General features: G+C 40.2%; 1 protein-coding gene across 19 annotated transcripts in view; it reads left to right on the top strand.

Annotated features, from left to right (window-relative positions):
* The window catches only part of LOC128866479 (PDZ and LIM domain protein Zasp), a 117,695-nt gene that overhangs the window by 60,021 nt on the left and 44,563 nt on the right, over window positions 1-13,111 (top strand). For all 19 annotated transcript variants that reach the window (XM_054107254.1, XM_054107253.1, XM_054107258.1 and 16 more), the window contains 2 exons: window positions 6,326-6,477; window positions 6,542-6,704. In XM_054107254.1, the coding sequence (XP_053963229.1) occupies window positions 6,326-6,477; window positions 6,542-6,704 (315 nt within the window). The remainder of the gene's footprint in view (window positions 1-6,325; window positions 6,478-6,541; window positions 6,705-13,111) is intronic.

Below are 13,111 nucleotides of genomic sequence, written 5' to 3'. Positions count from 1 at the left end.
TCGTTAGTGTTCCACTATGAACACTCGCTAGCTTGCCCGCAAGGCCAGCAATTCTTTTTCGGCTTCGTCTTTATTTTTCGTCGTCTTCGGCTTCGGTGGACTCTGTCTACAACTAAAGGAATGTATTTGCTGCTTTAAAAAATCCAGCTTGAGTAGAAGTAAAATACAAGTAGAGAAAGAGAGAGAGAGAGAGAGAGAGAGAGAGAGAGAAAAAGAGAGAAAGTGGCGGAGAGAAAGGATATATATAACAATAAATAAAAACAACCGCAGAAACTTTCATTGTCTGTAGGTCTACCATTTTTGGCTAGATTGATGAGAACAAGAAATCATATTTTAACTAGTTTTTATTCTCATAAAAGCCATATTCCATTCTCAGCCAGCATAGACCTGTAGGTTACTCCATTTGTAAAACAACGTCAAGAAACTTATCACAAATTAGAAGATAAGCTCGAATGATAAGAACTAAACCAGGCTCGTATGGTTTCTGTGCGTTCATATGTACATGTAAGTGTACATACATACATAGATATTAACCATATGTAAGTACATCTACATTTGCACACAAATACGCATGTTTGAGATATTTCATTGAAAGTCTGTTTTCCACTTCCAGGCGGCGTAAAGGCAAAGCGAGAAATTTTAAGATAAAATATTACATAAAAAACAGATCTTCGGCGAATTGTTGGAAGAGTAAATCAACAAAATAGTTTAAGAAATTGCTTGTGAAAAATGCAAATATTCAGAATTTAAGACTTGTTTTGCAACTAACACCAAATGCTAATAGCTCATAGAATCTAGGCAAATAAATGATGGCCTTTTCCGCATTATAATGCTGAGATCGTTTTTGCGTTTTTTGCAATTATACTTAGTTTACTCCATTCCCCTATTATGTGGTTTTGAAAATAACGGAAAATAGCATCTATTAGTTGTACCATTCGCAATGTTAAAGCAATTTCTCGTTTCGCGCTGGCTTCCAAGAAAACGGAGCTTTTCAGAGCAAGCGATGAGTCTGAATCAAAATGCGTGATATTACCCCAAACCATAACGTCAGGAAAGGTAAAAACTGTCGATTTATCACATATTTTTATGCTTTAAGCGCTCAGGAAATGCCAGTAAAAACATTTAGCACAATCGTAAAACAAAAACTTTGAAAATCTGCTGTTACTTTTCGTGCCAATAAAGAGCGCAGCCCAATTAATCCACTACTAATGTTAAGATTCTCAAAAGTTCCTTTGAATTCTTCATATAACTTACTCGTACACTATAGAGACCAAAATTATATTAGTATAGCAGTAAAAATCTAGATAAGTTGCAAGCCAACAAAAGCTTATAAAAAGTAAAATGATTTCATGTTACAGGGCCCGGCACTCGAAGTGTAACCAACTTCAGTCCGTTCGCGCAGCTGATGCCCGTACATCAGCTGTCTGTTAGTTGACTTAATGACAGTCCAGAGCGCGCGGAAGCATTTTGCTAAGAGTAAATGCGAAAAAAGAAAAACAGTAATGGATTTCAAAGGTAATGCATTATATTTGGCTGGAAAATCACAACCAGCGATTGTTCGTGAGCTCGAGCACCTTAAAGTAAATCAACTTTTTGTTTATCGTACCATTACTCGTTACGATGAAACTTGTAGTTTCGCGAAATGTCATTGAGGTGGTCATCAAAAGACTGCAACGTCACGTGAAATGGTTCAAAAAGTGAAGAAGCGACTTGAGCAAAATAGCCGACGAAATGCCAATCAAATGGCGAAAGAACTGAAAATATCTAACCGTAGCATCCGCGGCATAGTAAAAAATTATCTCAAAGCCAAGCCTTACAAGATCCAAAAGGTTGCTGATCTCACACCAAAGCAGCAAGAAGTCAGACTTGAGAGAGCGAAGGAGTTGCTGCGCTTGACCGAAAGCGGTCAATTTCCGAATCTTGTGTTTTCTGACAAGAAAATTTTTCAAATAGAGCAATTCGTAAACTCACAAAATAATACGGTTTATTTAACCGAACGTTCCAACGAAAATTTGAGTCATCGATTGGCCACCAGGAGGCAGCACCCGCCACAGGTAATGGTTTGGGCCGCTGTAACCGTAGATGAGTGCTCTCCAATCGTTTTCATCGAGCCTGGCGTCAAGGTAAATGCGAAATATTATCGGAAAAGTATTCTGGAGGATGCTTTGAAGCCGTGGGCAGACAAACGTTTCAGTGACAGACTATGGATGTTTCAACAGGACTTGGTACCGTCTCACAAAGCTCGAGTGAACCAAGAATGGCTGAAAAACAACTTCATAACGTCCACGCAATGGCTCTCAAATTCACCAGACGCGAATCCAATGGATTATTCTCTTTGGGGCATTTTGGAGAGCAAAGTCCGAACTAAAAGATTCACCAGTGTCAAGGCGCTGAAAAAATCCATTCTTCGCGAATGGGCCAAAATACCTGCAAGTCACATTCGGGCAGCTTGCGATTCGTTTCTGGACCGTCTCAAGGCCATAGTCAAGGCAAAAGATGGTCATATCGAGCAAAAGTAAATTGATTCTTAATTTTGTATTATTTTTTACTTTGAATTGAATAAAAGTAATTTTCCAAACTAAATGTATGGCCTTTTTTATTGGTTGTACTTCGAGTGCCGGACCCTGTATGTCAGGTATTATGTCTAGCGCATCTATCGGGTTTTATTAAAATTTTGTTTTGTTGTTTTTTTTATTGTAACAAACTCTGTTATTAGAGACTGTTTTTTGATTTTCGAGTTGCTTATAAGCGCTGGCGCAAAATTAATCACCCTATCGGAAAACTGGTTGCAGTATACGAACAGACAGGCAATGGAGCGCGTAAATTTCTAAATGAAGATTTCCATCACTCTAAACTATTTTTTTTGATTCCGCTAAAGCCAAAGTTGGACGAATAATTTTGCCTCAGCTTTTTCAAGTTATCCAACTACACTTCACCTAAAGACTACGCTGAAATTGTAATTAAAAATTTGATTTAAAAATATTCCGTTTTGGTTAGTTCTAAAATGTACTTTTTGCATCGTTTTTGAAGGAATACATCCTTGGTTATTCTTACTCGAAAATTGTTTACTTAATAAGGCAATCTTTTAGGAATTATTTTATGTTTAGAAAAGCATTTTTTGTTTTGGAATTTGTGCAAGAACGAAAATTTTATGGAAGAAAATTTATTAGTCAACTGCGTTAGTTCAAAATCAAGTAAAAAAAGACTATCTTGGGACATCGCTAAATTTCGCTGACATTTCTCAAACTTTACCCCAGTTAACATTTACGCGGAGGGACCGTCGGACAGGTACCCATAGCTTAGTCGATAAATCTAGTAACTCTAGTCATTCCGAACATTTTGCTATACATACCCGTGCTTGTATGTATGTTTGTATGTATATGTCAAATCTATCTGTTACAAACAATCACTCGTGCACTAGTGGGGCCAGGCATAAAAATTGCTTTCAAATTTTGACAACGCAAAACTTGCTCAACTCAACAACGGAAAATTCAATTGAATGCGCTGATAAATTTTCATACTGAAAACTGCTGCGGGCCCTTTTTGAACAATAGGCTAACCCTTGTTGTTGTGTTAATGGGGAGTAACTGGATACCAATGTATAAAGCACATAAGTATGTATGTATGTATGCATGCATGCAAACGATTATTATTTACAAATGTAACTCGCTGGGTGGCCTTCATCTCATCGTCCTTGTATTGCTCCACTCGTCTGAAAGCCTCACTCTCCACCCGCCGCAGTTGCACGTCGGTAAACCATTTTAGGCATGATTGCGGTTTGGCAAACGAAAGGATCCTTGCGAAGGCCCAAAAGCCACCGCCAACGCCAAACAAATAGCATCACGTTTATTCAAATTTATTATTTGTCTGCAAAAATTATGAATCAGCAACATTGTTTAGCGATTGGCCATTCTCACTCCGATACCGACAGGATGTACAGTAACACTCTCGTGCGTATGTTTATGGAGCTTTCTGTGTGTTCATATGCGAGGAATGTAAGCATTGTCGGTCCCCTTACCTTTTCCTTCTATCCCTGTGCTATTGAATAGCAACTGAATTCGACGGCAAATAATTTACAAAGTTGCCTGCATAGCGATAATTCTCGAACTGCTGTATTTTGTTGTTGTTATTGATAAATCTGATAGTTTTGATATGCCTACGCTACTTTAAAAAACTATGGCACTGGGACTTATTGACAAGTTTTGACAATTTATTTGCTTCTTATTTCATAGTTTTTAATTTAATTTAAATTTAATAATTTTTGTGTCGAAAATAGTTCGTTTTCTTAGAAATCCAAAGAAATATCCATATTTCAAAATTTGTGCAAGTCAAAAAAAGTTTGCAAATTTTCAAACAAATTTCACATTCTTTATTCAGACTTTGTAGAAAAATGCCTAGTATGCAATTTTATAGCTCATTGAATTTTGTTAAAACAAATTCCTAGTTGTAATGTCTCAAAATCGTGCTGATTTTTGACAATTTTTTTTACTAAACTATCCCCTTTTTGCACAAGCCCATTCTTTCCATTTAACGAATGTTCTAATGCATTGTAGATGGAAGAAAACACCAAACACCGCCGTCATATTTTTCAAGTATATCCCTATTGTAATAAAGTTGATACCAAGCATCTGAGACAAATGAAAAAAAAAAATACTGGTTTAAAATAATAAAAAATGTTTCATAACAAAATTGAGAACTAAGACTTTTTCAATGGTTTGAGAATTTCATTTCAAGTGTTTATTCGTTTGTTATTCTTTAAATTAGCCATTACATGAAACACCTTGATCAAAAAGTTCCCGGAACAGTGTCAATTGGCGCTCTAAGTCAACTGATTTTTGAGCTCCCTTTTTTTGTTAGGTTGCCATCTGTGATTAATATTTTTACCAAAATTTGATCGCCATTGCTTGACATTTATAGAAGTTTCGTCGTCTTGAGTAAACCTACCTTTGCGCGTGTTTTAGATTTTTTCTAATTCTAAAAATGGGTTTGGATTTGCAACAATGAATTGGTATTAAATTTTGCGTTAAGAATTGATTCAAAGTTGCGAAGACCTCAGAAATGTTGTAACCTGGAACTGTTACTAAAGATAATCTAATAAAAAAGGTGGCATGAATGCTTCAGAAGAAACAGCTGTTACGAGTGGCATAAACGCTTCAGAAGAAATCGTGAGCTCATCGCGAATAACGAACGTAATGTCAGACTGTCGACATCGAAAACTGATGAAAGCATCAATAAAGTGAAAGAAAACTTGATTAAAAACCGCAAATTAATCATCAAAGAGCTGGGAGAGAGCTTGAACATTGCTTATGGGTCCATTACGAGCATTGTCGTTAATGATTTGTGCTTGCGCCCCGTTCCTGCTGTTGGTCCCAAAGGATCTAAATTTCATATGAAATGCAAAACAGGGACCGCGCTGATATCGAATATCGCCTAAGACATGGTTTCCAAGGCTAAATCCAACATAACATTCATCCAAGTGAGTGGAGGGTTGCGAATGAATCAAGACCACATCGTTTTCAGTCAAAAAAGAAAGTGATGCTCACAATTTTTATGTATTGTACACCACGAATTTTTGTCAGAAGGCCAGACAGTTAATAGAGCTATTATTTGGACGTTATGAGACGTTGACGTGAATCAATTCGCCAAAAAAGAAAGGATTTGTGGGAAAACAACTTGCGGATTTTGCGCCATAATAACCTGATTTGGACACCTGCAATTTTTTTCTGTTTGATCGAGTCGAAAAGGCACTACGGGGAACGCATTTGAACAGCCGGGGAAAAGTAATCGAATGAGGCTTAGCAAAGATAAGCCAATGCAAATGCGGTTCAATGATTGCATTAATGTTAATTTTATAATTTTGTCATAAAAAATCTTTAGGTACCTCCATTTGTTGAAGAAAATCAAGGCGCACACCAAAAATAGTGGGATGATTACTATTATACTTTTTTTTAATATAATCCTGATAAAACAAATACTCATGCAAGATATAGTCTTTTCCACTTCCGCTTCCAAAGTAATGCTATGTTGCACAGTCAATACGGTGCTGAGTTTATCAAATATTTGACGAAATAATGCGAATCTGTTTCAAAATGTTCAGGCTGTTAAAATCTAAAGTTCTTCAGTTTCAATACGAGGCCTTGCTATTTTAAATTAAAGAAATATGATAAATTTAAATTCAATTGGTGAAACTGGGCATATGACTTCTAAATTCCAAATTTCTAATTAAGTTTTTCTCATTTCCAGTATTTTCAGTTAATTTAAGATTTATGTAAAATATTTACTTGAACATGCAGACAATAAAAACTTTGAAAATTTTTGCTTGCAGGTCAACGGCGGCAGCTTGGCGGAGAGCGCTGGTCTCATCCCTGGAGATGCTGTGCTAAAAATCAACGATGTGGATGTTTATAATTTGCGCCACAAAGAAGCTCAGGACGTTGTTGTGCGCTCCGGAAACAACTTCGTTTTGACTGTCCAAAGGTGAGAGCATTACATACATAAGGTTTAAAAGGTAATACTTCAATCGCATGAACATATTTTACAGGGGAGGCTCAACTTGGCGCCCACACATTGCGCCAACAGGCAATCTACCTCAGCCGCAGCAGAACTCCCCGTATTTGCAAACAGTGACGAAAACTTCTCTAGCTCACAAACAGCAGGAAGGACAACATATTGGCTGTGGATACAACAACGCTGCCCGTCCATTCGTAAGTTCCGAATTGTCGCAGACGAGCGTGCATACATATTTCATAATTTGCTTATGTCATCACTAATACGGCTACTTTCACTCCTGACATTTATGGCCAGCATATGTGAGTGTATGTGGGTTGGAATGTTTGTAGAGCCAGCAAGAGATCTCTTGGGGATTTGCACCGCAAAGGGTTTGTTTTGTATGATGTGACAGTAAATTTTCATATTGCCAACGTCATTGTGTGGAACTTAATTGATTTATGCAGAAGAGGTTGTATGTGTGCAGTAGATGTATGTGTAGGTGTATGCTTACGAGTGTACGTGTTAAGTAGATAAGTTAATGTCCGAGCTACTTATGCATATGCACCCAAACAAGCAGCAAATCCACAGTCATCACCAGCGTCATCATCATCAACATAAATTCCCAGAGTCCCAGTACTGTACATAAATGGACCATGAATGGACTTAAAAAAACATTTTTAAATTTATTTCAAACAATACAGATTTTTCAATCTTAGTTTGCACACATCTTTGCATGCACATGAAGGGGTCTATAGATAGGTGAACAGTGCAATAGCTATTTTAGAGGAATTTTATTCTTCTTGCTAGAAAGGTATGAAACTCGGTTGAAATGACCGATAAATGGGAGTTAGCACATACCCTATGATCAAAACGTACCGGGAATGTTTAATTGACTGTTTCCTTCGATTGCCAAGGCGTAATGCACATTGAGTACCTTCCATCGGACCAGACAGTCAATAAAGAATATTATTTATCCGTTTTGAAGCGTTTGAGAGATGCTGAACGACCAGAAATGTGGGCAAACAATTCTTGGATTTTGCATGATATAAACGCGCCATCGCACCGAGCCCAAATTGTGCTGGATTATATGACCAAACACCAAATAATTACCAACGTACAAGCACCGTATTCACCTGATATGGATTGAAGGAGATAAAATAAATTTTGCTGAAATTTAACTCTGTTTGGTTTTATTTAAACATTTCCGGTACTTTCTGAGCATAGGGTAAATCTAATTTGAACCTTCAGGATTGCCACATAAAAACCAAATGTAGACTACTTAGCCATCATCAATGCTCAGCGTCCTTACCACCAACCATATGAAAGAAAAATGTAAATAATTTTATGAAGGCCTTGGGAATTAAAGAGTTATGCATATTAAACACTTCCCTTTTATAACGGTACTTCTTCTTCTTCTTAATTGGCGCTATAACCGCTTACGCGATTTTGGCCGAGTTTAACAAAGCGCGCCAGTCGTTTCTTTCTCGTGCTAACCGGCGCCAGTTGGACACACCAAGTGAAGCCAAGTCCTTCTCCACCTGATCTTTCCAACGCAGAGGAGGCCGCCCTCTTCCTCTGCTACCACCAGCTGGTACCGCATCGAATACTTTCAAAGCCGGAGCGTTTGTATCCATTCGGACGACATGACCCAGCCAACGTAGCCGCTGGATCTTTATTCGCTGCGCTATGTCTATGTCGTCGTAAAGCTCATACAGCTCATCGTTCCATCGTCTGCGATATTCGCCGTTGCCAACGTGCAAAGGTCCAAAAATCTTACGCAGAATCTTTCTCTCGAACACTCCAAGCGTCGCTTCATCGGATGTTGTCATCGTCCAAGCTTCTGCGCCATACGTTAGGACGGGCATGATGAGAGTCTTGTAGAGTGTTAGTTTTGTTCGTCGAGAGAGGACTTTACTACTCAATTGCCTACTTAGTCCAAAGTAGCACTTGTTCGCAAGAGAGATTCTACGTTGGATTTCAAGGCTGACATTGTTATCGGTGTTAATGCTGGTTCCTAAATAGACGAAGTCTTTTACAACCTCAAAATTATAACTGTCAACAGTGACGTGGGTGCCGATACGCGAGTGCGCCGACTGTTTGTTTGAAGACAGGAAGTACTTCGTTTTGTCCTCGTTCACCACCAGACCCATTCGCTTTGCCTCTTTATCCAGTTTGGAGAAGGCAGAACTAACAGCGCGGTTGTTAAGGCCGATGATGTCAATATCATCGGCATACGCCAGCAATTGTACGCTCTTATAAAAAATTGTGCCTGAGCGATTAAGTTCTGCGGCTCGCACGATGCTCTCCAACATCAGGTTAAAGAAGTCACACGACAGCGAGTCACCCTGTCTGAAACCTCGTTTGGTATCAAACGGCTCGGAGAGGTCCTTTCCAATTCTGACGGCGCTGTTGGTGTTGAGCAACGTCATCTTACATAGCCGTATTAGTTTTGCGGGGATACCAAATTCAGACATCACGGCATACAGGTAACTCCTTTCCGTACTGTCGAATGCAGCTTTGAAGTCGACGAAAAGATGGTGTGTGTCGATTCTCCTTTCATGCGTCTTTTCCAAGATTTGGCGTATTGAGAATATTTGGTCGATGGTAGACTTTCCAGGTCTGAAGCCACACTGATAAGGTCCAATCAGTTGGTTGACGGTGGGCTTCAGCCTTTCACACAATACGCTCGCTAGAACCTTATAGGCGATATTTAGAAGACTAATCCCGCGGTAATTGGCACAAATTGCAGGATCGCCCTTCTTATGGATTGGGCAGAGCACACTTAAATTCCAATCGGCAGGCATGCTTTCATCCGACCATATTTTGCATAGGAGCTGATGCATGCACCTTACCAGCTCCTCGCCGCCATGTTTGAATAGCTCAGCCGGCAGTCCGTCGGCGCCCGCGGCTTTGTTGTTCTTTAGCCGCGTTATCGCTATTCTCACCTCGTCATGATCGGGTAGCGGAACGACAATTCCGTCGTCAACGATTGGGGTATCGGGATCTTCACTTTCTCGGTGACATGCGCAGCTGTCACTGTTTAATAGGTTCGAGAAGTGTTCCCTCCATAATTTAAGATTGCTCTGTACGTCGGTCACCAGTTCGCCGTCTTTGTTCTTACAGGAAAACGCCCCGGTCTTAAAACCTTCTGTAAGCCGCCGAACTTTCTGGTAGAATTTTCGGGCGTTGTTCCTGTTGGCCAGCATCTCAAGCTCTTCGCACTCACGTATTTCGGCCTCTCGTTTCTTCTTTCGGATAATACGTCTCTCTTCCTTTTTCAGCTCTCTGTAGCGATCCCACATGGCTCGCGTTGCGCCCGATCGCAGCGTGGCTCTATAGGCGGCATCCTTTCTTTCTGCGGCAGCATGACATTCCTCGTCGTACCAATTGTTTTTTCGGGCTCGCCGGAATCCGATTTCTTCTTCGGCGGCGGTACGTAGAGAACGAGAAATGTTGCTCCATTGTTCGTGGATGCCGGTTTGTTGGGCAGTACTCTCTGAGAGCAGGAGTGAGAGTCGAGTGGCGAATCTTCTGGCTGTCTGTTGTGATTGCAGCTTTTCGAGGTCGAACATTCTTTGCGTAGGTAGATGCACGTTTTTTGCTGCACAGAGGCGCGTGCGCAGTTTGGCTGCAACAAGGTAGTGATCCGAGTCAATGTTGGGTCCTCGGATCGTACGTACATCTAATACACTAGAAGCGTGTCTTCCATCTATCACAACATGATCGATCTGGTTTCGCGTTTTTCGATCAGGAGACAGCCAGGTAGCTTGGTGTATCTTTTTATGCTGGAATCTGGTGCTGCAGACTACCATGTTTCGGGCCCCGGCGAAGTCGATCAGCCTCTGTCCGTTACCGGATGTTTCGTTGTGTAGGCTGAATTTTCCGACTGTGGGACCAAAAATTCCCTCCTTGCCCACCCTGGCGTTGAAGTCGCCAAGCACGATTTTTATGTCGTGGCGGGGGCAGCGCTCATAGGAACGTTCCAGGCGCTCATAGAAAGAATCTTTGGTCGCATCGTCCTTCTCTTCCGTCGGGGCGTGGGCGCAAATTAGCGATATGTTAAAAAAACGGGCTTTGATGCGGATTGTTGCGAGACGCTCGTCCACCGGAGTGAACGACAGTACTTGGCGACGAAGTCTCTCTCCCACAACAAATCCGACACCGAATTTGCGCTCCTTTACATGGCAGCTGTAGTAGACGTCGCAAGGTCCTATGGTTTTCTTTCCTTGCCCCGTCCATCGCATCTCTTGGATGGCAGTGATGTCAGCCTTTACTCTCACGAGGACATCAACCAGCCGGGCAGAGGCACCCTCCCCATTAAGGGACCGGACATTCCAGGTGCATGCCCTCAAATCATAGTCCTTAGTTCGTTTGCAGGGTTCGTCATCAGTATAGGGAGGTCTCATCCGAGGCTTTTTTAAAGTTTTCATTGGGGGCGATTTTTAAGTGGCGGGTCCCAAACCCAACGCACAACCAGCTATCCTGGAATGTTTCGCCTTCTCACTTTAGCTCACTCCCGAACGGGTGTTCGGAAGCTACCCAGAGGATACGTGGGCTAATCCCGGCCGTTGTGAGCTGCTTGAACCATATGTAGAAGAATCGTCCTGGCCACTCCCAAGTGAATGGCGATCAGTAACTTTCCCCACTTGCGTGGACTTCTACACATGGAACCATCCTCCTAACGGTACCATCCTTTATAACGGTACTAGTTTTATTATTTTATATGGGACATGTAGAGTATACGGCAATATCTTTGAGTGATAAGACCACGCGGAAATTTTTAAAAAGTAGGTTTTTTTTGCTTGAAGTTTAAATAATTAATTTTTAATTCAGGATATCTTAAGCTCTTTTCGGTAAAATCATCAATAATAAGACAACTGAAGCAGAGTGCCGAGTCCTTTTTTATCTTCTTACTCGATTTTCCTGAAGCTTCATTTTTCGAAACCGTGGGCAAGATAACTCAAATCTACTTCAACTGATTGTATGATAAATACTTCTTACATAGAGTAACGTAGAATTTATTTTTAAATCAGTAATATTGGTTAGTTGAAGTGGTGATTCATCTAGAACCAGCTAGCCCTTCCGCACCATTTTTTGCCACATCCTCGTTATCAACTTGTTAGTGGTTTAAGAACCTTCTTATGTTATTGACGTCTAAGCCGGCAAGTTGTTCGAGACACTTAGTGGTTTCCCAGGGTTGATATTATCTCCTTCTATAAGGGATGGCTTTCACAGAGGAACTGGGAAATTGTTTCCTTTTTCTTGGTTGTTTGCAACTGTGGCAGTGTGTGTTGTGACGAATGCCCATTTTGGCCGCTTATTCCCCGACAAAGCAAAAGCCAGTTATGACTGCCGTGAGTCTACAAGCATCCCAAGCAATTTTTATCAACAATGGCGTTTGTTTGAGGTTACAGGTGGGCGTTCTGCTAATTTTGTGATATTACAACATTAAAAAAAATGTTTAAGTAGTTTTTGTATCCAAAAAAACTAAAGTTTAAAATGCTCCAATTCGCGTTAAAAATCTGTTTCCAAAAAGGGTTACGTCACTCTGTAGATAATTTATCAAGCTTTAAAAAGATCTTCAGTTACTTTTTTAGATAAAAATTCAGGTGCCACCTTGAAGGAGAGTTCACGAGGAAATACTGCCTTGCGTAGTCTTACTTACATTTCCACTATTTACACATTTTTCTTTTTTGAAATATTATATTTGTGACACAACATCAAGACGCACACCACAAATAGGAGGAGAAGCTTGGCCAAACACCTAACAGAAGTGTACACGCCAGTTATTTATTTATATTTTATATTAAATTTATCTGTTTTGAAATTTAATTCGTAGAAATAAAATTATTTACTATCATCTAATTTTCATGCTCTCAGGCTGGTTTTACCCCTTAGTCATATATTGAAGGTATGACACCTTGATAAAAAAGTTCCTGGGATATATTAAGAAGATTTAAAATACCAGTTTTTGGTATTGCAAAAAAGTGATATAATCCTCTCTAAAATACTCGCCATCGATTGCAACGCACTTATGCTAGGGCTTGATGAAGCTCTCAAAACATTTCTGGAGCTGTATTTGCAGTATAGGCATCAGAGCCATCTTCGATCTTTGAATTACGTCTTTTAATACGCGTTCCCCGTAGTGGCTTTTTGACTCGATCAAACAGAAAAAAAGTGCAGGTATCCAAAACAGGTAAATTCGTTGGCTGTTGGATGATATTCGTTTCGTTCTTGGTCAAAAATTCACGGATAGTGATGTCACTGTGCGACTTTGCGTTATTATGGCGCAAAATCCGCAAGTTGTTTTCCCACAAATCCTTCTTTTTGGAGCGAATTGCTTCACGTAAAAGTCTCATTACGCCGAAATAATAGTATCCATTAACTGTCTGGCCTTCTAACTAGAGTTCATGGTGTACAATACCGTTTTAATCCATAAAAATCGTAAGCAACACTTTCTTTTTTGACTGAAAACGATGTGGTTGGTCGTGGTTCATTCGCACCCTCCACTCACTTGCCTAATATCTGGATTGGAGGTTGTACTCATAAAGTCACGTCGTGTCTGCACTCAGGCTGACGAGCCTTTTTCAACTTAGCTGGATTCCGTGGCAAACGAGAAGAT

Source organism: Anastrepha ludens, chromosome 6, assembly GCF_028408465.1.
Source record: "Anastrepha ludens isolate Willacy chromosome 6, idAnaLude1.1, whole genome shotgun sequence".
In the NCBI taxonomy this organism is placed as follows: Eukaryota; Metazoa; Arthropoda; class Insecta; order Diptera; family Tephritidae; genus Anastrepha; species Anastrepha ludens.
Note: the sequence above shows the minus strand (reverse complement) of the source record. Positions and strands in the feature narration are given on the sequence as shown.